General features: G+C 42.7%; 1 protein-coding gene across 1 annotated transcript in view; it reads right to left on the bottom strand.

Annotated features, from left to right (window-relative positions):
• Positions 1–386: 386 nt before the first annotated feature.
• Positions 387–26870, bottom strand: part of LOC119024709 (protein arginine N-methyltransferase 8-B) — a 28763-nt gene continuing 2279 nt past the window's right edge. The window contains exons 2-10 of the mRNA XM_037107722.1: positions 23522–23779; positions 21787–21942; positions 16910–16973; positions 16016–16158; positions 15289–15376; positions 13435–13550; positions 9087–9237; positions 3927–4048; positions 387–3383 (exon numbers count right to left, since the gene is read on the bottom strand). Coding sequence (XP_036963617.1) covers positions 3300–3383; positions 3927–4048; positions 9087–9237; positions 13435–13550; positions 15289–15376; positions 16016–16158; positions 16910–16973; positions 21787–21942; positions 23522–23779 — 1182 coding nt within the window. The 3' untranslated portion in view covers positions 387–3299. The remainder of the gene's footprint in view (positions 3384–3926; positions 4049–9086; positions 9238–13434; positions 13551–15288; positions 15377–16015; positions 16159–16909; positions 16974–21786; positions 21943–23521; positions 23780–26870) is intronic.

The raw sequence follows: 26870 nt of genomic DNA, 5'->3' as shown, positions 1-26870 counted from the left end.
ATGATTATAATGTATAAAAGTTCAAATGTTTCCTTTTGAGGGTTAGATATCAAAACAGTTGAAAAAGTCAACCCTAACCCTTTTGAGTCAAACTAAGACTTTTTATTTTTTAAAATGTTAGATGTTCCTCCAAAGTCTGACTGTAGTTTTCATATATTTATTTAGCTGTCGAAGACCGTATATCCATCACATGTGGCCTTTTTAACTGTATGTATTAATATATTCATTCACTATTTTATGATATTTTCTAGCCATTTGATTCTTCATATTTTGTACACATGACAAAGACACAGTAACATGAACAATTGTGAAATGAAATGCATTATCAAACAGCCTTGCAGTAAACACTAGCTATGTGAAGCTTTTTTTGTTCAGTTTTTGTTGGGTTTTTTTTTGAGAGAGAAAGAGATCTGATTTCACTGTTAAGCCCAAGTTTAGCTGTGGTGTCATGGGACATGGCAGATAGATATTCCACAGGTGTCGTAGAGTCTTCACCTAGTGGACAGCAGCACAGTCAGAAATAATGTGTCCCCTCAAAATGCAAACATTATCTTGTGGTTAAGTCATGAAAAACTGAACATTATTAGTGTAAAATGTAGCATTTGCTGCGGGGCTGTCACATCTAATAGTATTTTGTTTTACGGGTGTTTTCGTTGTGTACATTATTACTGATAAGTAATTTGTTGTTCTTGGTGTAACAGTGCCACATGTCGTTGGGTTGTTTTATATTTAGATCACGCTCATGTTTTGTAAAAAATACAGAACATTATTTGTTCCATAAAGACCAGCAGTGTAAAATATATGTTTATTTTATATTTCCTCTGTGCTGAGTATTCTCTGAAAATGGTGTCACAAAACATGTTGAGTGAGTTAAACTTAAAGTTTAGATTTTATTTTTTTGCACTATGGTCATTAGTGCTTCACTACTGCCAGTGTCTTGCACATCACTTTAATGTATATAAACCATGTAAATAGCAAAAAAAGAAGTAAAGAATGATTAATGTTGTTAAATGGCTCGGCGAAGTTCTTTCTTCCTGTTACAATGAAACACAGCATCACCCAGTGGAGGTGTTTGGACATTGCTGTTTATTCAGTTTTGAGGCCGACATGACAATATGTGAAACAACATATTCAGTATATTTCTCCATAAGATAGTAATACATTTGGAACTAACATGCCAATTTATCAGAATTTGTATGACTTATAAAATAGACGTCAAACCATGTCTGTGTGCTCTGAGCAGCCAAGTTTTCATCAGACATATGTTTTCCTTAAACGTGTTAATAAATAACTTATCATGTGCAATTGATCGTTAGCATTAGTGACTCATATTGTATTGCTTATTTGTACCAGTCAGCGCTCTGTACTAACACACAGGGTCAGAGGATCTGTGCTCTGAGAAGGCAGCACATACTTTGATACTGCACTTGTTGTTGATTGTTAGTAGCATTATTTGCACTCTTCATAAACTATCTAGGTTCCTCCATTGCTCACAAGCGCTTGCACTGTATATTCTGGTTACGGCCCTGCAAAGATTCATTCAGGCCTTAGTATAATACATAAGACGAGGGAACTGAGGCTGGTTGTTGCTGTTTCTGAACTCGACACGATCATAGAACACAAGCTGGGACAGATAATATATCACCAAATGTCTTCATAGGAAAATCTTGTTGTGGATATTTGAGGAACATTAAAAGAGACATATTATGCTCATTTGCTTGGTTCTTAATAGATTTTTGAGTATCTAGTAGTACACGTTTACATGCTGTAGTGCTCAAAAAACACATCAGTTTCCTCATTCTGTCTAGTGCTGCAGTTCTGTACTCCCCCTCTGTCTGAGACAATTCGTACGTGCCAAACTAGTAAGTATCAGAATTAAAGGCGGGACTACTGACGAGGCATTTAAGGAGCAGTGTTTTCTGTGGGAGAGAGGAGCTTCTGTTAGTGCGGATTTAGCCCTCTTTTACGTGCACAAGAACAAAAACACTAACTAAAGGAAGGAAAAAAAAGAAAATACATAATAGGTCTCCTTTAATGTGAGGTTTTATTCAAGGTAGCCTTTGCCAAGATCCACATCTTGTCTGAAGAAAACCCGTTAGTGGGCACCTTGGCATTGACCTTAAGTAAGAGCACAGGTGAAGTGAAAAGATCCTTTTCATTGGCGCCAGCACACTGCAGTGTGTCCCGTTGTAACTGTGCAAGTTAGTTTTAGACTGAGATACGGTCTGTAAACTCTGGTATCACGCCGTGTGATAGTACTCCTACCTGTACGCACGCTGCAAGGAACATGATTCTTGATGTAATTAGGTTCAAACCAAGATACAGGTGCAGATCTTCAAGCACTCTCACTTTTTATTGACTGTGTCTTTATTATCTGACATCGGAGCTCGTTGCTATGGGCTATGTTGAGTTAGATCGCTTGAGGGAGACCACATCCACATGTAGACTAAAGAAGCAGAGTGGCTAGCGCCTATACATGGAACCACTGAAAAAAGCTGAATGCAGCAGCGCGGAAAAAGAAAAAACTAGATGCACTTCGGCACTTGGTCAAGGCATTGAGGATGGGGAGGGCATGTTATTGGCATGTCAACATCACAAACACATCTGGAGTCCGGGCTAAACAGCGCAAGCTCCAACACCTTCTATTACACACTCACAGGAAGCTACTAGTACACCGACAATGCAAACACATGTCACCTTTCACGTTACACACACACACACCTACGCAGGTTTGTCCTTGGCTGTTTTTTCTCCGACAACGCTAAATTGATACAGCTATGAATTAAAACACCTCTCTGTTAATCATTCCCCTACAGTACAGTACTATGACATAAGAATTACACCTTAAAATCAATCGGCTACCTATAGCAAAATATGGACAATAACGATAATAAATTCAATGAGCTCTAACCCTCCAGAGCCTTCAGGTTACTGTGGAAAACAAATACTGAACAGAAACACACGGGTACGCCACTCCATCACACGTATACTCACATCAAGGATCAATAACATTCATCAAGACTAGAAAATATTTCCTGACCTCTTTTTTCGTCAGTGTTACATTCAAGATTGTTTAACAGTCGGCATCAGTAACTTCCTGCCTTCGTCGTATGACAATAGTTATATTGTCAGTGGGGCCGCCCCTGCTTGGTCTTTGGCCTGGTCTTTTTTCCCTCTCTCTCTCTCTCTCTCTACGCCCCTCTCATATCGTCTGGGGTCATGGGAGTGTCTCTGTCTCCCTCTGGTGCTCAGGGGTTGTACTCAATGGGGCACCAAAGTCCCCCCCCCACCGGTCGGACTTAACGCATCTTGTAGTCGTGAGCTATGGCCGCTTCACACAGTTGTCCTTTGAAATCCAGCTCGAAGGTGAAGTCCAAGTCGCGCTGCGGGGTTCGGGAGGAGGGGGGGGTGGGAGAAAAGACAGGTGGTTTTCAGAGAGGGTGGGTGGGTGGGTGTAGGGGAATGATTGAGCAAATACTTCAATAAAAAAAAGAGAGTGCTATCAGGGTTTCAATTTGACCCGGCAGCCGAACATGATGTTAAATAAGCACAGGCTGTTTGTGTTAGACAACAGAAGGGGGCGAGACCCACTCCTCTCTCCCAGAGGAGGAGGAGAGGATACCGACAAGGTCAACAATAGAATCTGTTGTTGTTTGTCTGGAAGTCACTGCAGTGCGGCTGGCTAGCCCGACCGCCATCCAGCACTGAGGAGGAAACAATCTGCTGTGGGCCAGCAGGCGCAGGAAATGAATCATTTCTCAGAGAGGATAAGGGCTCCAATCACACTGCCAGACACTCTTTATATTGTGTTTGTATTATATATGTATTGCCACTAGACATCACTTAAACACACCACCCACCACCATCTGAGGTATAATTACACATGCTACTTGCACAATACGGAAATGAGACTGTACTATACTCACAGCATTTTTCTCATTGGGCTTCATAGCGATGCTGCCGGTGATCTCTTCTCCTCTTCGCACTGTCAAGTAGTCCTCCAGGTAAAACACAGTCTGCTTCCAGTGGGTGTACGGAGCATCGGGTGCTGCAACATACACACACACACACACACGCACACACGCACACACACACACACACACACACACACACACACACACACACACACACACACACACACACACACACACACACACAGAAAAACACTTTTCAACATGAACATCAGCTATTTTAATGTTGTAACTAAGCAGTGCCACTTTCTAATAAGACAGCCTTTCAGAAGGGTTTTTATCAGTTTTTACCACTGAGTTTAGTCATGGTTAATAAACCATTTATTGATATTTAAGGGAAGAAAGAAAATAAAACATTCAGGATGATATTTTCACCAGTGTATAACCCCCTGAAACTGAGAACTGAGGTGGTCTTGTTACCTATTTTACACATTAATGCATGTTTACATATCCTGAGGAGAACCACTGCATATGTGAAAACTTAGTATAAAGGTTATTGTGGCTCCAGAGGGCGCCGCAGGTGTTCTGATAAATTGCCTTCAGTGATGTCAGTCATTGACCAAGTTGCACTGTGGGTAGTACAGGAGCCAGGTTTTGAAAAGCAGGCTAGTACTGGCATTGTATACCACTGAAAAGTTTAAAAACAACTGAGTAAAATGAATGCATGAAAACCAGAGATATCACCTTTTTTCTACATGCTATTCAAAACCTGGGGCCTACATTACCCACAACACAACTTAGCCACAGAAAATGGGTGGACTTACCCTTTAAAATTAGCTTTTTATATGTACAGAGGGAACAGGTCCTCTTCCATAAAGACTGCTGTATGCCTCAATGTTTCTACTTTTTTGCAGTGACTACTGTAGGGCAGGCTTAGACGAGGGGTGTTCAGTTGGTTGAAATCTGCAACCTCGCCACTTAATCCTACACACTATAGCTTTAATCAGTGTTTGTTTCACTTTATTTGCACAAACAAAAAATTAGATAAAATCGACAGAGGTGTCAGGGAAGATCAAGAAGCCATCAGGCTTGTACGAAAGACTTACATATGGCACCTTTAATAAAGCCATTAGCTACAGTTTCACCTTTTACAAAGGGTGTCTGATCCAAAAGTTGAACCAACAAAGTTTTAATCACACCAACTAAAGCTTTAAGATGTAAGGCAAAAGTAAACATGTCATCCCATTTTCAGTGATGCAAAGGTTATATCTCTATCCACTAATATAAAGCCCTTTCAGTATTACAGAGGATGTGAACTCTAGAACACTGGGCAGAAGGCAGACAGACACCCTGAGCGTGTTGTCAGTCCATCATGAGGCTAACAGAGACACACAGTCTCTACCTGACGTGAATGAAGAATAAACACAAACCAGACAGAGAGACAGAGACAGGAACTGAGCCTGTCCATCCTGTTGTGAAGCGATGGTGCAAAAACAGCCAGCGGCTCCACTTGAGTTCAAGATGACAGCGCTGAAGTGAAAGGGAGGAAATGCATGACTGCGTTCTTGACCCCGCCGCTGTCGCTCGAGTCAATCTTCTTTCGCCACAGTTCCAATTTGTATCTATTGTGCTACCTTACATTCATCTGTGTGTGTGTGTGTGTGTGTGTGTGTGTGTGTGTGTGTGTGTGTGTGTGTGTGTGTGTGTGCAGAGAAATAAAAAAAGTCCAACACACAAGCCTCAAAATAAATGTGAGACTCCCCAGTGCCCTGACCATCACTGATCGCCCGGCCGTGATTCATGAGGTCAGTGGCGCTTAGATCGACTTTCTGCCAGCCGTCCTGGTGCGGCGTGGTAGCTCTGCCTTCATAGATGAGCTCTTTGTGAGTCTGTAGATAAAAGGGCCTGCCAATCAGCATGTCTGCTGCACAGGCTGGCTGCTCAGTATTTTTTCGACAAAGTTCAGTGTTTCTTATGCTAATTCGGTGGATAAGAGGGCATGTCCGTTGACCGGCATGAGCTGTCATCTTTGACCCCAGCCTGCTGTTTAATCCTTGGCTGTGAGTCTGTGTGCGTCTGATACGATACTTCTCGCAGGACTGCATGGGAAATCGATGGCAGGCCCTGGCTTTGGGATGAAATGAAAAACTTATTTGACGGAGAATCTTACAGAAAAACCCAAAGACGAGAGGTTGGTATGGTGGAAACAGATGAGGTTAGGGAATGATCTGATACATCTTGTCTTTACTTTTTCTTCCTGTTCCAGTCCTGGTGATGCTTTCACCTGACAGCCAAAGGGCCAACACATTCATTGTACCACATACACGGTTTCATTTCAATTACAGTGGCACTACCACTAGAGGTCAGTCACACACAGATTTTCACACTGTTCATTCTCTCCAACCCAGCACTGTTTGGATCAGCCTGATCTGAGCTGCTCTACAGTATAGAGACCGTGACTTTTATTGTGAAAGGTGCCCTCGGAGCCTCAACACAAACCAGGTTTGGAAAAAATGCTCTTTCATCTGTGACTGGAGGTATTTCTAAACACAGAAACTCCCCATACCACTACTAGGCAGCTACCAACTGGATGGAACGCGATAAGCTTGATGGACCGCTGTATATTATGGGATGCTTTGAGCTTGTTACCCCTGTTTTACTTCACCAACATAATTACCACAAGTGCAGAGTGAAGCTGTCCTTCAACCGAGGGTCTTGATTTCAGGCCCCTGGGAGCATTTGGTTCCACATAAAATGTTTGCTTGCAGATGTTTTGAGTCCAATAAAATGAAATTTGGATCCAGTTTATATAGAAGAGGCCCAGCTATGTCCTCCCTTCTTCCTTCATTGTTACTCCCTTGCAGTAAATAATGCTGAGTTTTACCCACATCTCAAAGTCAATGAGTTTTTTGAATGGGGTTTGGATTTAATGCTTGAAAGGTCTTTGGTTACCACTAGTGTTGCACCGATACCATTTTTTGGGCCCCGATCTGATATCGATACCTGACCGTGCAGTATCGGCCGATGCCGATACCATACCGATACCGATACCATTTATATGAAGAGCTGCATACTACTTGGATGTACTTCTTGCTACGAAATGAACTGACCAGAGTTTGTTGCTGCTGTACACCCTGCTCTCGCTTGCTAGCAGTTGCTGCAGCCTCAAACTCTTTGTATTTGTTCACATGTTTCTTCATTCTTCAAATGTTTTATTAGGTTCATTGTATTGAAACTGGTCTGTTTAACTCCACCTCTCAAAACTTTCGTGCCGCAAGTCTTGCATATAGCTATTGTACTCGACACCGTATCTATGCTGAAGTATTTCCACACCGCCGACATTTTCTTCTGGTTTGTTTTTCCTCCGCATGAAAAAGCTGCCCCGGCATTGGTTAAGAGTGGCTATTGGCCCGCTCTCATTGGTCTGGAGCAGGTCAATAACGATAGCTGATTGGCGTGCTTGGCAGGCATGCACAGTGATCGCGTGTGATAACACAACACAGAGCGTGATGAGCATAGCCGTTCTACAAGTAAAAGTTAGTGTCGGGAGAGAGAAGGCTGCCTTCTGTCACACCAGCATCGGTAAATGGTATCGGCGCCCTAATTGTTGGTACTCGCCGATGCCGATACCACCATTTTAGTGCCGATCGGGGCCCTGTCCAATACTGGTATCGGTATCGGTGCAACACTAGTTACCACAGACTTAAGATATTTAAAGGTTTTGTTCTACAACATAAAATACATCACGAAATGTCCCACAATTTAATTACAAAGCGGTAACATGTCTTAAACACGGCTGTTGCTAACAAGTGTCTATATGAGACTACAGAAGCTGATATTCTGCGTCATCATGTGGAACACAGAGACTCATCTGCTCACTAATCCGTCTTTACAGTTGCGACTTTAGTTGCAAAAAAATGATAACTTTGCAACTTGTACACTGATCAGTTTATGGAAGACGTGTATGGTCATTGTGCGGTGAGATGCTTGTTGGCGGTGACGTTTAAGTCACGGGACCACAATGTAGCTGCAATGTCTGTTTATAGCCTCAAATCAGCCTTTTTAATTTCCCGCAATTCAATTTACGCTACAATGATCACAAAAGTGTTTGTTTGTCTGTGAAGATTATCAGTGTGTCACTATCATAAACTTAAGTTCACCACAGAGCTTACTTTCTGCAATAATCCAACATCTGATGGGGAAGTCACATAGGCGTTTTGTCGATGGAACCAGGGCGATGCTATCATCTGAGAGTCTCCAACCACTTACTTCCAGTCTTCACATAAAGCTGACCGGCTGCCACCCATCTTTTCATATCTAAAGGGGGCCTATGTAACAATTTGTAGCAAATGGCATGTATTGATCACTTTGTTATAGGCGACATGTAAGGGGACTGTAACATGATGTGGAAATCGTGACCTTCATTGTCTCCTTCGGTTGCCTATACAAACCTGTGGACGATTTGTCTGAGGCGTTTCATGCTGCTGGACTGTGGATTTCTTTTAGTGCAGGACAGCTCTGCTCCGCTAACAGACCACCGGGGGCTTACTTTTGTTTAGAAGTGGAGTGTGCTAACATAAATTGACGACCGGCTTCCAGCACAACACTGAAGTTCAATGGAGCCCCTTTAAAGGGCCAACATAAATATGGTAAGGATTATCTTCTCATAATATTAAACTATCCCGATGTGCACTTTTTTGTTTACTTGCTAAGTGGTTCATGCTTTCATCCGCTGAGTTGCGTTTGTTACCAGCTGTAAGAGCTGTTGAATTCCAACTTCAGGTCATTCAATTTCTATTTTTCCTTTGCTGTGAACCAGAAGGTCATGCTTCTTCTACATTGCAAATTTGCCGTCTACAGGGCTCACTGAAGCAATCAAGGGAAGACGGCAAATTAAAAAGGAACTGAGAGCACCCACAGCCTCGGTAGGGTTCCTGCTCTGCTGCACTTTAAGCAGACTCAAGGGTGATATTGAATCTGAAACTGTACTCATCTCTCTGTGTGGAGGCTGGTGATAAAATGGAGATGAATTCTTTTTTTTTTTTAGATTATAATTACCATCTCTGTAATACATCACTGTAGCGCTAATGCTTTAAATATGGTTACACAACCACACAAACTCCATGACCCCGGCCACGCTGTATGTAAAGTAAGACAGTGTCTGAGGCAGCGTACCGGTGGAGAAACCAGTCTTCTTGTGACACTTGGTGAATTCGATGTGGAAGTAGGTGACCAGAGCGTGGATGTAGTCGTTCCTCTGGATCTGCAGGCAGAACGCTGAGGTAAACGTGAGGTCCTCAGTCTTCACCGTGTAGATGTCCACTTCCTGTTGGAGTGAAGAGACAGACTCTCAAATATCTGGACCACATAAACGAAACTCTGATCACCCCCTTTTCCCCCTGTATGTTATACTTCGGCATTCTGGAATATGATTAGTTCAGATTGTACATTTACAAGTTATTTGTACTCCACATTTGTAGTTGCTTTTAAAGTGTTTTCCCCTGGAGTAGACCGAACAGCTATGATTAGGTTTGCTGTCTTGATAAGAGCTAGTTAAGAAAATAACACGCCAGCTGGTTAGCTTATCTGAAACAGGGGAAACAGCTTGTTGACTTAAAAAAACTGCCAGAAAACTTTAGATTTGCCTGTAGGTAGATTTTAAAACTTGGAAGGAACTTAGAAGTTAGCTGATGGCAGTTGTTTATCTTCCAAATAAAGGGACAGTTACAGGAACTTTTCCTTACTTCCTCTAACACTGCGAGGTCAGGCATTTTGCTAATTTCTCAGGTAATAGTGCTCGGATCATGATGTAAAAAGCTCTGGCCTATTAAGGTGGCTGGTGTCTTTGCAGTGGTGGAGTCAATGCAATTTAATGCAGATACTACAATGTCATGATCTTAAGTTATGGTTAAGCAGTTATGGGTGGTTTAGAGTTTAGAGTGATTCTATTGAGTTGAATAAAAGGGGACTTCTGGGCCTTGGCGGAGGTATGAACTAAGTGCCAGTCTAGTTTCACATGCAATATATCAACAAGACCAAACAACATGGCCATGAAAGAAGTACAGTACAACTTCTACCTGCAAAAACACATGAGACCACCAGTATACCCAGCTGGGGTGATGTCAAGATCCTAATGACTGCCAAAAAGACCTCCAGTGACCCTTGTGTGAGTAGCACAAGCTTAGGGGACCAGGGGTCATTTGGGAGCTCTAACTGTTGACAAGCTCCAGGTGTTAATACATGCAATACATGGCAACCCCCATATCTGTAGGTGTCCCCTGGTTCCGCGTCAGTTTAACAGGGTATCTGCTTCCACACTGGTTCAAAGAACATCGTGTTCCAGATCCCGGTTTACTGTCGTTCGAACGGCACCACGCCAGCATATCATGTTAGCTTTGATGACTGAGCAACAGAGCGGGGTGGCGCTCACCTTCCCCTGTAGGTAAACATGTAGGCAGAGGTGTGATAATCTCGTTTCATGTACCATTGGCGCTAATAAATATGCACGGCTTGCTTGCTGGCTTTGGTGCCAGATGCCACATTTGCTGTGGAGGAATGAGCCTTATGTTTGTTGGCAATAAACACGGTGCGATATTGATGTCAGATTCCCCTGCTGCCTTCAGAGAATAATCACTCCCATAAACACCTTTTCCAGATATTTACAGGAGTCGTGCAGTACAAACTTCTCAAAGTCATATTTTAAAGTTTAAGACAGCAATATAATGTAATGCACCGCAATGTTTGCCCTCCTGCTATTACGCTAAAAGGCAGGATAAAACATTTAAGAGCACTATCATGGAGGTTGTTAATGTTAAATTAATTATTTTCTGCACAACTATACTTGGCAATGATCTTCTCTGTGTGTTGCTACCAAAGTTTCAAGCTGCAGTTTAATAACACGAGGTCCTATGTGTACTACTCCTCAGCTATACAACTTTAATGAGGCCATTCAGTAATCCATTTAAAGACAATAAAGCTTGTCAGCGGAGCATTGTTTGTTGTCGGGCTTCCCTTTTTTTAAGACTCAAAGACAAGCAGTGTTCCCATCAGCTTCATCGAGATTTTTATTAAACTTTCATGACTTACTTCTTTGCTGAGTTTATATTTTATATGCATCCAAAACAAAAGGCTGTCTGAAGCAAAGGAAAACTGTCTGCTTGATAATCGGCGGCGTGAAGACAGTGACGCTGAAGTCAAGTAGCGATCAAAAAGCAATATTCCACGAGGACAGAGGTGAGACGGGGCAGAGACGTCTAATCAACGGCAGCCATAAGGTCACCATGACAAGGAGAACAATCAGGAGGACTAGACAGGCGGCTATTGACATGCATGGCACAGCAGCCTGAGTCCTCTAATCCACACGGTGAGAGGACGATGGCCACACGGCAAGGTTGCACTCATAGCAGCTGCAGCATGGCATACAATATGTTTAGCAATCAATCAATGTCACTATATAGTTAATGCTAATGTATGTACATGTGTGTGGTTTACCACTGTAATAGTGCAGCGTCTCTACATTATATAGTCCATATTAACCACCTTACTAGCATTTTCTATGGGACAGCTGTGATGTATGACAGTGCAGAGTATAATTACTCCTTATTTTGTCACAGTGAGCAGGCATTAGAGAGAAAATTAGAACAAATGTGTGCAGTATCAATAAGCCTTGGTAATAATCAGGAATATACAAAGTTGATCAAAGGTCCATTTAGCAGCTGTTTTGGTTGGTTTGATCGTATCACATGATCCCACCCCGCTGTCACTGTGATGTATATGCTAAAGTGATAGTTTGTGTCTTTTGATGTGGGGTTGTTATCCCCAGTCAGTGTATGACCTGCAGTAGATGAAGAGCAGCGTGGAGCAGCCAAAAGGAAGCAGAGCATTGTACTGATAAACGGGATCGACAGCGAGACCTATTTTAGCAACCTAAAAGTAGACACACCTAAAAAATTTTTAGGTTTACCTTCTTTGAGGTAGCTAAAAATACATCTTGCTTGCAGTACAATGTTCAGCCTCGCTGTTGGTGCTCTGCACTGCTTCTCATCTACTGCAGGTCATACACTGACTGGAGGTGAGTACCTCATACAACCCCACATCAAAAGACCTAAATTTTCTCAAAGCGCCAGAAAGGCTATTACGTAGACCTTTTATGGTAAAACTGTTCCCTGCTCCATAAAATTGCTCTCAAAAATGAGCTCTCAACCTCAGCTTTAAAGCCACCATAGATGAAAAGTGCCCTGAATTGAAAATTCGAACATCTACAATTGACTGTCCCCGTAAACTCTGAATATCATGACATTTGCTCCAGAACAGCTACTAAATGATGTTTTCAAGGTCAAGGGAGAGCTTTGCATCTCAACAAAGATGATTCTTTATCGTTGTTTACATTTACATTTAGGGCATTGAGCAGATGGTTTTGTCTTATAGTACACAAGCAACTTACAGTAATTCATACATACATTCATACACTGATGGCTGCCATGCAAGGTGCCGACCAGCACATCAGGAGCATTTCAGGACTCAGTATCTTGCTTAAGGACACCTCGAAATGCAGACAATGGGAATTGAACCACCAACCTTCTGATAACAAGACACTGGCTTGACCTGTTGAATTGACCACTGGCCATCAGTGGCATTGATAGAGCACAGCAGGCAGGCTGAATCTAGTCAGATGGTTCCTGCAGCCTTTGTAATGCTGCCATGCCACACACAGTACAGTACCACAGGCTTTGAGCTAAATGCTAACAACTGCCTGCAAACATGCTAACATGTTGACCTAAACAGGTGTAATCCCAGCTATGTTCACCGTCTTGGTGTTAGCATGCTGACATTAGCTAATCATTAATAAACACGATGTAGCCTACAGCTGTGGTTGATGGGAATATCAGTTTTGCTGGTGTTAATTTACTGTGAAGTCCAATAATTGGTTTGTGGAGTACTGTCTTGTGGGGCGGCTGTAGCTCAGTGGGTAGAGCAGGTCGACTAGTGGTCGAAAGGTCGCTAGTTCAAATCCCGGCTCCAGGCAAGGCTGAGCTGCATGTTGAAGTGTCCTTGAGCAAGATACTGAACCCCACATTGCTCATCACTGAGGGCCCTGCAATGAGCTGGCAACTTATCCAGGGAGTACCCTGCCCTCGCCCTGAGACAAGGCTGGGATTGGCTCCAGCAATGACATGACATGACAGTACTGTCTTGTAGCCTCTTAGCTGGCATTACGACCACTGCCATCTTGTTTTTTTTTTTTTTTTTCTTTGTCAAAAACTTAATTATTAGGAGTTTGGAGTCATGATCAAAGGATGTTGTCAGAGTAAAACTTAAGGTACACATGTAAATGTTCATCCTTAGGGGGTCATGAATGTGTCTATCAAACTCTAACAGATATTTCAGTTTGGATCGAAGTGGTGGACTTTCCTAATGTAAACTCTTATCTGCACTGCAGTCGGTCTGCAGCTGTCATTTAGTCTGGCATCGTGATAAATCGATCATCTGCCATCAGTAAAAATACTGTCAATATTTTACTCACCTTGATGAGGCAGGAATTGGTCACCACCTGTTTGGGGTCCACTACGTCCACCAGTGGTTCCTTCATGGCCACATTACGGATACAGGTCATGTCAAATCCGTACACGTTCTCCCACCCTGGTAAATAAAGCATCATTGAGTCATTGTGCCACCATGTTTTTCTTTTCTGTTCTGTTTCTTTTTTTCAAGTTTTGATTCAGTTTAGTCAGATTTAAAGATGAAGCAGTTGGGCTGCAGGCGTAAATCAACACTAGTTGGGGTCTTGGGGCCCAGACATGCCAAAGTGACATCAAAGAAGTAATGGGGACAAAGGCCATCAGTCTCTGCACTTGGACACACCACAAAGAACAAAGCTAATGACCAACTACATTAATGGGCATACCTCTCCATACCACCAGGTACCGCCGGTAGAAGTGTTGTGTATTTGTCACTCAAAAAGGAAAACCGGAAGGCTCGAGACTTCAGATATAGAAACCATTGTTATAATATAAGGTCTTAGTCATGACTTTTGCTTATACAGCCACTTCTAATCATTAATGTGTCTGATAAAATGTTAAAAATGGAACTTGCAAGACAGGGGTGGAAAATAAGAAGAAATTGCTACAAAATCATGGAATCATGGAAATCAAGCTGTAAGGCTAAAGGAAGTTTCCCTTCCTTTTTCTGATACTCCTCTTGTGCACTGATTCAGATAACAGTAATTCTGCTCACTGACAGGGTCTGCCTCCAATTCTACATATTCTGTCAGCCAAAAAGGCATTGACCAGGGGTGACAAGTACCAATGGTGTGGGACACACCGCAACAGCTACTGCCATAGCTGACACTGATGTGTAACTGGCCTTTACTCAAAGAGCTTCCCAGCCACCCAAGAGTTTCTGAACAGTTCTAATTTTGACAGATGAAACTCACAATGTAATTGTAGATGATTTTGTAAACATAAGCCTCCTTGAACACAACCTCCCCTCATGCCTTGAGTACACTGCTTTGGAAGAATCCTGCCATACATTATTCATTAAGCTCCTTAAGATAGTGTGCGAGCAAACATCTCTATCAAGACCCAGAAGGAGAGACCTGCTTTAGTGAGTCGGAGAGCTGGTGATAATGAACAGGTCACAAACCCCCGGGGATTTTGTAATGTACCATATTTGCATTTCTTGCTGCCCACTTAACCAAGGCAGCGTGCAGCTCAGAGCAGCACTAATGACTACAGGATGCTCTCAGAATACTGGAGTGCTCCAGAAGGCCACTTCGAACTGAGTCATAAGGTCATGTTGGGCCATGTGCCCCAAGAGAAAGAAGTTTGTGGTCAATATATGTGCTCCTCTCACCGCTACAGACTGGACAAAAGTATCCGGGCAAATATTTACACTGTATACGACATGGATATTTTATGGTGCAGTGTGGTTTTGTAATTTCCCAGATGTAAGAGGGAGCCTGAGTAGGAGGCCTTTTAGCTATTGTTCTGTTTGCATGCCTTTTGTCATTTGGATTGTGCACTGGCTTCACACAGACTCTGACACTGTCCTACTGCTCTGTGTCCAGCAGCAAAACATCGCCCACAGTCCTCCTGACAGCTTCGGAATGGAATGATGCTCAGATGGAGAGGCCTGTTGACTTACAATATCAGTTAACGCCCCCAGTGTTATGCCTGAGGGAAAGTTCAAAATCATTTGAAGAGCACCCACGCCGAGGCAGAGGTGTGGAGGCGTGGAGGTGTGGTGTGTTCTACATCCACAGTTCATTTGCAATGTAAAGAAATAATCCTGGTTATGGCCAACAAAAAGCTACAAAGCATTTCTAATAGATCTAATACACACTTCCAGTCCCACATACAAGCTTTCATACTTAACTTACAATGTATTTTGAAGTCTTTGTACTGCCTGTCCTCAATGGCCACCACATACAGAGAGGCGCGGTCAGGAAACATTAATCCACCGGGTTTCTGTTTGACAGAGGAGGCAAGAGAATAAGTCACAAATCATCCTGAACACAGTACGAAAGGTCTACATTACAGCATTGGTGACATTTTCATTCCTCGGCCAAGTACAAGTTTAAACCATGTGGTGTTATTGTCCCCTCAGCATGCAGACTGGAATATAGACTAGACTACATGATTACAACTATCATTTTTCAATAGCAAAAGATTCTGGAAAAATAACAAGACATTTGCGATAGAATAATATAAAAATCCTGCTAATTTTAACAGAATTCTTATTCATGTGATAAAACTTTCTATGATCAGATGATATGTTTCCTAGTTCACCCAATAAATCACCCAGTACCAGGGAGGGGTGAAATATGTTGCATACCATCACCATCTTTTTATTCAAAATGCCAGTTAGCCAGCAAACGTATATATTTATAATTAGTTTTTTAATTATTCCCCCTCATAAGAATGAGACAATATTGCAAAATCATATAAAAAGACAAAACAACTGATGATAACAAAGGGAGGTTAAAGGTTTTTCCAGTTCTCTAAGGTATATTTTTTACTGATGTTACTGCAGGTTCAACTTACATACTACAACATTAAGTGTATACACACATCAGCACAGACAGACAGACACACACACATCATTACCAGCCACTTGTCCCTGGCAAAGATGACGGTGTTAAGCATGGATTCATAGAAGAGGCAGTAGCCCATCCACTCAGATATTATGATGTCAACCTTCTCAACAGGAAGCTCCACCTCCTCCACCTTGCCTTTGAAGATGGTGATCACTGCAACAAACAACATGTCTTTTAAATCAGCATCAGTGAAAAAAGAGTGGTGAAACATTTGTTAGTGTGCTAACATGGCAGCCACAGTGTTCTTATAGAAATCTGCCCAGCTGGGGTTTAGACGGGAGGCGTGGATCTTTCCCCTGCCTGGGATTAGCTGACTTCAGCTTTGTTTGTTCTGCCTCATCAAGAAGTTACTGAAGAGCGTCCCCGGTGATACGAGCGTCTGTCAGGATGACATGTGAACCCTGTTACTCCAAACGGTGATTGCTTCCTGCTTATTCACAGTTTGAAAAGTCAGTCAGAGCCGTGTGTTAACTCTCTTCTCAATTACTGTTGCATACTTGATATTCATAGGTTTATAGATAGGACACTGGCTGACAGGGAGGTTTACAGAGCCACCATTTGGTCGATTTACAGTCAGCGAAATTTGTTTTAGAAGAAGTATTATGATCACCCACATGCTTTGAAGTCGAGTAAGTCGGGAGCGTGTTCGTGCAAATGAATACAAATGAGCCGGTTCAGTGCAGCATGTAATGATTAACACAGGTCCATCCTCACAGATGCCCACCCATCTTCTCCCTCGCCTTCTCGCCTTCATGCATACCTGCCCGCCTTCCCTCCCTCTCCCTCCTCCTCTGTCACTATCTCTGTCACGACTCTAACCAGGCTTGTTGCTTCCCTCTCTGCAGAAGAAGCAGTGTCATCAGAAAAGGAGGGAACAGAGGAGAGGAACAGCTGCAGCTCTTACCACTGTCGAGGTGGTTGGACTTGATGATCCTCTCTGAGTACTCTGATATACTGGAACATTCAATCTGGCAGAAGAAAAAAAGAAAAATACTAATTAAGTCACCATAAATGAAGGACTGGGAAGCTTTAGGAGGAATATCTTTAATGGAATGTCTATCGCTCTTGCAATAACATGTCCTCATTTTGCCTGTAATGCAGATTCAGGAGGCTTTAGATGTTTCCTCTGTACTAATATCGACCCGGATGCCTCGTTTAAAAGACAAACTACGTTTCCGTTGCGGCTCTACAAGAGCAAGCATACTATAAATTCAGCTGCAAAGACAAGGCCAAAAACAACTATTAATCCTGTCAACCTGTGTGGATTAGGAAACAGAAGGACTCTTCATCTTTAATTTCTTGTTCATCAGTGTTTGTTGACCAACAAGAGTTCAAGAATGTCCCAGCTTGACGAAAATTTCGGAAAATAAAAATAACAGCAACCAAAGAAATCTCCTACATTTGTTATGACAAGCTGTGATTGTAACAACCCCTGAAGACGAGACTGAATGACCACTTAGGCAGTTTCAGTACTGAAGTTGTGGAATTCTGGCACTTCTAGTGTTAAAACAGAGTGTTTTCTCCTGAAATGTAGTGACGGAGAAGTAGAAAGTAGCATAAAATGGAAATCCTCAAGTGAAGTTCCACTACTGCTAAAGACAGATGACAGTATTTTTTCAGAACATTTATGTCCCGTGTACAGTCAGTTACAATCCCTTCGCTGTTTTTCACACGGCTCCCACTGGATTTATCACAGTGCACTCCAGTTCCTTGTCTGATTTGCAATAAAGACACGTCCAGAATTGAGTCTTTTATTTTTGGAGTTATTGATCCGAGCATGAATGTCAGTCCAACACCGCAGCCATCACCAATTTCTCTGCAGTGTAGAAAACAAGGTCACCCTTGTTGAGCCTCTCTCTGCGGAAGGTTTCCATTCCTTTCCTAAATAAAACACTGTCAGCCTGCACCTGGTTACCTATTTTAGTTGATGCCACTTCCCAGTGACTTATTTCTTTATACAAAAAAGATCACAAAAACTGGGCAGCTGCACCTGGCTGACCAGTTTTCAGTTTGCAAAGGTGTTCTGTTGAGGGGATTTTTTCTGGTCTGCAGCGCTTGATAGCATTAAGTAGCTTTTTATCACTTGCTGTATGTTTGTGACTCGTGAGCCTGACTGCAGCGAGTAGCAAGCAAGGAAGGAATTATCATCTGACACCACGCACCGAGGTTAATTTAGCAATGCAAGAGGCATCCTGGAGTCAATCGGAAAAACAGCGGGCGATAAAAGAATATGAAGGGATGGATATTACAAGGTGACCAGCCTCTGAATCGCTGCCAGAGCATCTTACTCCAAGTAATTAAGGTGAAGATTAGTCGGTGCTCAACTGCAACTAGCCATTTAGCTCTGCTGGGACCTTCGGTGTCTAGTTTCATTACTCTGTTGACATTTTAAATTCTTTCAAAGTATCCCAACCTCCCTGCCTTTTTACTTTGTCTCAATTCTCTCCTCCATGCCCTCTCTTCAGCACCTTGTCTTTTCCATCCTGAGCTGCTTGACACGTTCGGTACTCTCTGTTCTGCACACCAATAATAGGTGATTTATTGACGTGCCAGCAATGACAACACGATAGTAACAACATAATAACGCGCATTCATTTCGTCAGAATAAACTCTGGACGCTTCTCAGCGGCGGCGTCCAAACAAAAAAACATAATTCAGCTAGAGGCATTCGTCAATACCGACCTCTCAAAGCGCCAAGCAGCCTGCGGGTATAGATTTCCACCTGAGAGTGAGGGCTCTCTCCCACCTAACCCTGGGACTGGAGGTGTGGGGACTTTTTTCATGCTGCAACACAGTTCCATCTGGTCATAATCAGGCGGACGCTTGGTTGAACTCTAGGTGCTCTGAGTCGTAAAAAAAAAAAGGGAAAAAAAGTAAAGCCAGGCGGGGACCCTTGCGCAGAGAGCAGGCTGAAATCTTTGGGGGCTTTTAGTTTAGAGGCAGAAACCAATTAGATGTGCTCTACAAGCGACACACCAACTGTGAGATGGCCAAATTAAAAAAAAATATCTCGGAGATTTCTTGTTTGGGATACTTGCGGAAAATCCTCGACAGTTACAGAGGCAGTGTACTTTACGCTGGTATATAGCCCAGCCATTAACACTGCTTCCCTCAGGCGCCCTTATTTCCCCACTACCTATTATTGGAAGAACCAGTAGGGAGGTTGCTGGTGGCGCCCACACACACCAAACACACAACACTGACGCATCTGCCCATTAAAACAAGGCTGCATCAACCGAAGAAAACAAGAATGTTGCACCGGGTGTTTGCACGCGTGTGCACTTGTACTGCTGTGCTGTTGGCGGGTGATAATAGGGCCGCCATTGACAGCCCTCTAATTAGTAATGATTCCTCATCTCCTTCCTCGTCTCGACAGCCATTAGCCACATGTCCATCAGCTTCATGCTTCAGTGGGAGTACTGAGGCCTCCGGGTGTTGTGTAGAGTCAACACACCGTCACACGGTGCCTCCTGCACCTCTCACTAATGTCAGGAGGAGTCACTGTCACTGTAGTGCTCCCTGTGGGCTCCCAATATAGTGCTCCTCGCTGGAGACACAGGAAGAGCAATTTTCTAACTTCGCCCAGGTGTCACGACAGCATAACACTTGTTTGAAACAAGTTAAGCAAGATAAGAGACACACTTGTAAATGTAAGAATTTGAAGAGTCCACATGCATTATTGATAAAATGCACCATCATCTAACATGAACAAGCTTTGATGTCTGATGCATGAAGTTTCATCCAGGAGAAAAAGACTTAAGTTTCGTGGTTCCTTGCATTCAGCTCAACACACCCTGGCCCATTTATGGTCTATGAAATATTTAGAAAAGCATCTGGCTGAATTCTGTCTCGGTTATTTATAAATTCATTTTTTTTTTCTTTTATTCCCTGGAACAATCTCGACAGTCACTGCAGAGCCAGCCACACCCTCCCGTCCTCTCAAAACCCTGTGGACGCAAGTTTCATCGTCAAGCTTTGTTCTTTCAAATCTATGGTCTATATAGCTAAGCATTTTGATAACCTGAATATTTTCTTGTTTCTTTTCTCCTTGGTGACAGAAGATATCTGAGTTGTGGAAAAAACAAGAATTCTTGAACTTTGGGATACAATAATGGACTTTTTTTTTTTTTTTTTTTTTTTTTTTTTTACCGTTTTCTGACATTTTTATAGTCCAAACATAAAACAATAATCAACAGATCATTCAACAATGACTACCAGACTGTCCCTGTCTCTTACCTGGATAAGTTTGCCTTCTTGTTGCCTGTCTGATCCTGACGCCTGCCTGGTAATGCATTTTGGACATTGCTCTTGAATCGGATGTAAGTGTCATTGTTGTAGCTAACCTCCTGTCCGTGTTTGCAGTTAGCAATCCCCTCCCTCCTCTCCATGTCACTGTGTGTTTGTGAGCAGACAGGGCTGCCTCTTTATGGACTTCTCGTACCTGATTGGATAAAGTGGGCAGGGATACCAGAAAACTTGTTTTCTCTTTTTGTGCGTGAGCAGAGGGAGGGGAGACATGGGTTACTAAACTAAACTCTCTGTTACCGTGATTACTGTTGGAATACTGATCTGTCTAACATTTAAAAATCACTCACAGGTAGCTGAGCAGGTAGCAAAAAGGTAGCTGCACGGTCTATTTTAGGGCTTGTCCCACATACCGCATACTGCTATGTGTTTGTGGAGTTCTACGTGTACTTCCTCTGCTGACAGCATTTGCCCGAGCCACTGTTTGCATGTCCTGCATTCTTTTGAGTGATTCATTTCACGCCAAGGAGGGGAACGACTTTAAAGCATAACAAATGAAGAAACAGCAAATGATCTTTAAGTGTTTGTCTTCAAATACATTTGAGTTCCAGTTTGATTATTTGTGGCTGTGGTCGAAATGTGGGATGTATCATAAGAAGGGTAGGCCTATTGCTCTGCTACATATGGAATTCAGAACCGGGCAGTCTTTAAATGGGATCAAGAACAGAGGTCATAGTTTTTCTTTTTTTAATGTAACAAGGTCCATATGACAGAGTGGCGTTCTTGTTGGCCCAGAGCCCAGTCCTTCCACCTTACGAGCCCCATCTTTCACATGAGTCTTTATGATGAAGGCATGAGCTTCGGTGCGGGGCTCACACTGAGAGCATCTAAATCAAAGGTGAACTAAATCCCTGAAATCGTAGCCCCGTTTCTGTGGATAAGACCCTTCCAGATGGACAGCGGTAAAAGCACAAGCTGAAGCGATATTCCAATTTAAAGCACAAAGAGAGGGATAGAGGAACTGAGCGAGGCAGCGGGAGAGTGAGGGAAAACAAAACATGAGATGCAAGCGAAGTTACACACTCAAACACGTAAGCACATAATGCCAACCGGTAGTCCCGTGGCAGTTCCAGGTTAATCATTTCTTCCCTGGAGCAAATGCACGCTGTCTGGAGCTGATGTACAAAAATAGGTTCCACGTGGTTATCCCGAACTAGCAGTGTGTATCTAGCGTGCATCCTCAGACATGCCCTGACTAGCAATTACTTCTGCCCCAGTGCACGTTAACAGAAATAGCTCTCAAAATCACTCAGCCTGTCAACCTTTCTGAGAGGCCACACACTTTTATCACCTGCCTGACACGCAAGATATTCCTCCAGAATTAAAGGGAGTCCGGCGAGAAATGGTTCAAATGTATGCAGGGACCCACAGGGGAACCAGTCGTACACATGCAACACAGTGTGAGCAGCTTGTCAGGCTGGGCTCCACAGTGAGTCGACCCCGATGGTACAGCATGATAAAGGAAACACGTCTTACCCCATACACGTGCTTCGCTCCTGCCTTGGCGGCGAACATGGACAGGATCCCAGTCCCACTCCCGACATCCAGCACTATTTTGTCCTTGAAGACATGCTTGTTGTGGTACATGGAGTTCCTGTAGGTGAGCGTCCTCACTTCGTCCTTCAGCATCTCCTGGTTTAGCATATGACAAATAATATCAGGAGGATGTTGACACAGCTAACCCCTGTGGAGAGCAACAATTTGTTTTGCTGAATTACTGGCTGGACAGTGGGCTCCTGGATTTGCTGTGGTATCTGCAGTGGAGCGGTGACAAATCAGGCACAGGCTTCACCTAATCTTGCTCTATTACATCGCAGCCCAATGGTTCTACATTCAAATCCATAGTTGGTGTCTGAATAAATCCCATGAGCTTGCAGGCTCAGCCTGTCTCCATCGCCTGTCTGGCGGAGTTCATGCATGTGTGAGTGTGAAGAATGTTCAGAAATGACAAAAATACACCTGACCCACATCTAAAGATATTTTGAAAAATCATTTCACAGGTCACAGTAGAAACTCCTCTTACACAACCTCTAACACTAAGGATCTCCGTTATTTACAAAGCTGCTGAACTCCAATAGAAATGATTAAAATATCATCCTGAATAGTGGAGATGTAAGACACATTAAGAAATAAAAAATAGAAAATAAAAAAAATATTTACAGGTGAACAAGTATATTGAAAAAATTGCTCCATTACTTCACCATTCTCGAAGAAATACCACATGAGCACACTCACTATTTTCTCAACTGTAGAACCTCACCGTGGTTCTAACCATCTCTGACAGTTAGCATTTGGTCGTTGCTGGCTGTTGGGGCAGTAAAGGGCAGGAGGATGAGCTACCTGGGAGGCTCAGGTCAGGAAAAATGTCACACATAATCATCATTAAAGTGCCTTACCAACACACGGTACAGAGGTCTAGACAATGACAGAGAAATTAAAGAAAAAAACAACATGGAAACAAACATCAGCAGAAATAGGGGGTAACTAGTACAACCAATTCATGGTTTCCACAATCTGCATGCTGACAAGTGACGTTAATTGACCCAGCTCTGTGAGGGACGGTCCACACTACAGGCACATCGAGTGTAAATGTACTGGAAAGGTAAACTGTATTTCATCAGTGGTCCTGTTCTTGTTAAGCAGTTGCACAGACTGTTTGCTTTCTTAACATATTCATGTTGTCCAGCCAAATTCAACAGCTGTTCTTCTAGGCGTGTGTATAGAAACACCTGCACTTTCACTATCCATGTGCAAGTTGACACGTGGCCACATTCATCCTGGAGTATGATGAAGGCTTTAGTGGCATAAATGGTCCAATCTGTAAGAAAGCTCATTTCCCTTTATTTATATCTCAAATACTGACATTTTGGTTTTCCCCAGCTAGCCAATTAATGATGCTCAGGGATATTACAGTTTGTGTTGGTCGCCATCCCAAAGCATCAGAATTTGACGAGTTGGGGAAAGCAAAAGAGTTAGTATTTGAAACTCAAATCTCAACTTTTCCTACCAAAGTTGAAATGCTTTGCAGATTTGTGCAAGTTTTGCCTGATTTTGTTCTATTTTACGATCACATAAATAATGGAGCCCTTGTCCAAAATCCATTAGAAAATGCTTTTGTGCTCCTTTAAAGGAAAATAAGCATTTGTAATTCCATTTGTAATTCAGCACAGATCAAGCAAGTGGTCTATTCTTACAGGACATACAGGCGTACCTCATGTATACCAAAGTGTGCATACGAGTCAAAGTAGTAGTCTCGTGAGGTCATCTCCTCGGGGCTGAGGAACTTGGCCATCTTGCCGCGCCCGGGACAGCTAGGCAGGTTGGCGGCATGGGGCGTATGTGGCGGCCGAGGAGGCCGCGTGGTGTGCTGGATGGAAGGCACCGGCTTGGGCAACGAGGTGGGCTGCGCCGACTGAGATTGAATTATGCGGATTGGTTGGGGCTGGGGCTGTGGCTGCAACTGCGGTTGCTGGAGTGAGAGAGATAAAGAAGAAAAACACTCATTTAAGGTTGAGGACTCTTGTTAGTCGAACCACTTTAGTAACAGCAACTGGGCATCAACAATCTCGCAGGAGGACATTTGTATTCATGGACAGGGACCGGCTTCGACTTATCAGGCATTCCCCTTAACATTTCCATTTGCCTCTCAGTCTAGTGTTTCATGAAGCAGTTTGGTCAGGTCACGGAGTCCAGAGGGCCCACTGAGTCGAGAGGATACGCTCATCACTGACATGAAGTTGGCCTGTCTGTCAACAGAAGGCAGAGATGGCAAGAACACTTTGCACAGAAGGTACAGCCATAACGCTCTGATTATCACCTCTGAGGCCAGCAGGGAAGGTCTAGCAATGTGTGTGTGTGTGTGTGTGTGTGTGGAGAAGGAGAAAAAGAAACAGACTCCCAGCATCCCTGTATTTCGAGCCAGTAAGCCATTCTGGTGTTTATTCTCATTCCAACTTACAGGCTTCTAAAAATAAAACATAAATAATCAGCAAGGTGGACCAAAATAGGTGTTGTTTTCAGATGGCTTCAGTTTTATCACATCAGCATATTTCATTTTTAACGTGGGAGGAGAAACAGAGAAAGAGGGAACGGTGTAAAGTTGTGCGTTTAAGGGAGTCTTATGGAGGTGCAGCACATAAGCTCGATCTGAAACACATCCCCTCTCATAGTATTTTCCACTACTATTAATGCCTTTTTCGTGCATTTGCATGAAATTTACATTTATACAGTCTGATCTGGCAGCACACCCAGATACATGCTGTCGCTGCTGGAATTTAAAACATTTCTTGGATGACTTTTTGTGACTTAACCCTACATAACTTCATTTTACGCGACACATGTTCACCTCCGGCTGAGACCAATTAGCTTTGGAGAAGGCAGTTCTCCATCTTCATTGATGAGACAATGGACAGCAGACGCGTGATCAGCTTGAGAGTATTGAGATCAGAACAATAATCCACAGAAATCGAGAGGGGCTGGTGTATAACAGAGTTGAAAAAGGTGGATAACCCTACAAATGGATGAAGTCACACTGTTGTGACAGACAACGGCAGTGTAAGTCTGTGTGGCACATAGATCAAGTGGACTTAGAGTGGGATTTCTGTCAGTGGCATTGATTCTTGCTTGTTTGCTTCTGTCCACTGTCCTCCTCCTCCTCCTCCTCCTCCTTCTTCCTCCTCCATTTCTACATCCATCACTTTAAAAAGGCCATTGTCTTACTCTTTCCCTGCTGAGTTTTAAATGCCACATGACTGGAACATAGCAAGCAAGGAAATGATATAGGGAAATAACTGGACACATGGACACAACATGGTGCATTCACACTGAAACTGACCCGGATTAGTTACATATCAGGTGTCCAACAAAAGTTGCACTGAGGAAGTGTTTTAGCTGTGCTAGCTCTTAGACAGTTTGGCCCCGAGTGAAATATCTACACAACTATTGGACAAACTGTCATAAAATGTTGACAGAAATTCAATCACAATGGGACTGAGCTGGGTGATCTTCTGACTTAGTCTCATTATGATATTCTGATTTTGTCTAGTGCTTTCATATAAATGACCAAATACCTACAAAAAACAATTAGCCTCAGCTGTATGTTTTGTTGAGATGTAATATTAAATATTAGCATGCTAACATGAAAGGCAACATATTACGCTCTTTTTCAGGTTCATATTATTTTGGGTTACTGCTAGAACAGGTTTCTATGATTTAACGCTAAAAAAAAAAAAAAAGTCAGTTTCCATATACTGTATACATACATCATTTTTAGCTACTCTCTCTTTAAAGTTTGAAAGAATTTTAGATTGTTTGTTATTTAAAAGATGAGGAACATTGTGAGAGACTTGTAATTAAAAAGGACATACCAACTGTTGACCTTCTCTTAATCCTTTAAGCCATGACGCTGATCTGAAGAGAGGGCACTCCAGTACAGTGCAGCATTTCAACCCACCACTGAGACCTCACTGTTACTTATTGATATATTAAGTATTATTATGCCAGGGAGTTTAAAATGACGAATGTCTCTATTTAGCAAATTACGCTAATGTAAGACTAATCCCAGTTATGAGATGTGTACGCTCCCAGGAAAGACTGCAGATAAATTACAACAGGGAAACGAAAAAAAAAAAGAGACAGATTTGATAAACAGCTGGCCTCAGGCCAACACTCTACGAGTCAATAATTACAAGACAGGGCCACCGAAGAGGTGATTAAGGCTGCCGAGTTAATACAGAATCAATGAGGGTTTTCTAAAAGTTGCAACATGGAAAAACAAAATCACTGCAGGCTGTCATTAAAGGATGGATTAAAGCAGATCGGGGTGCAGTACGGTCAGAGGGGAGCAGCTGCAGTGAGTGTAACTGAGATGCCGCGACACAGGAAGGAGAGGGTGGCACATGTCCTTGCTTCTGACCCTCCGGACGGGTAAACACATTTGGGCTTCTGTTTCAGACTGGATCCTCACCTCTACATGGAGGTGATGACAGTTATCTGAGAAGGGCATTCAATTGGTACTTGTGTTACACAGTCCGTACAAGGGCACACATGATGACTTTGTACCTGTTTGACTGTTGAGGATGACTCCTGTTTGTGCTGTTATTACTTAAGTCAGTATTAATGTCAGCGGGTGGACTCGTGACTTATATATCACTTGAGTGGAACCTGTTGATTCAATGCATATCTGGAAAAAAGGCGCACTGCAAAAAATAAATCTGTTATTGTACAGCAATTTTCTCATTTAATTTACAGATTTTCACTGTATTTTTTAATAAAAATATGATGCGATATGATTCCATAGGATACGATATGATATGATATGATATGATATACTTTATTCATCCCTTGGGGAGAAACTGATTTATTTATGTGTTAATTGAGAGATGTCTTGTTAGATTATGGAAAATGTTAAACAAAAACGTGAAATAAATGTTTTAGTATCAACTTTCTATCAATACATCTCACAAACTAGTTAGCAGCTCCAGTGTTTGTTTGTTTTTTGGTTTGTGAGCAGGATTAGATAAAAACTGCTAAACAGATTTCCACAAAACTTAGATAGAGGA

The sequence above is a fragment of the Acanthopagrus latus genome, chromosome 8 (genome assembly GCF_904848185.1).
Source record: "Acanthopagrus latus isolate v.2019 chromosome 8, fAcaLat1.1, whole genome shotgun sequence".
Classification (NCBI taxonomy): domain Eukaryota; kingdom Metazoa; phylum Chordata; class Actinopteri; order Spariformes; family Sparidae; genus Acanthopagrus; species Acanthopagrus latus.
The sequence above is the reverse complement of the archived record's forward strand: the minus strand, read 5'-3'. Positions and strand labels throughout refer to the sequence as shown.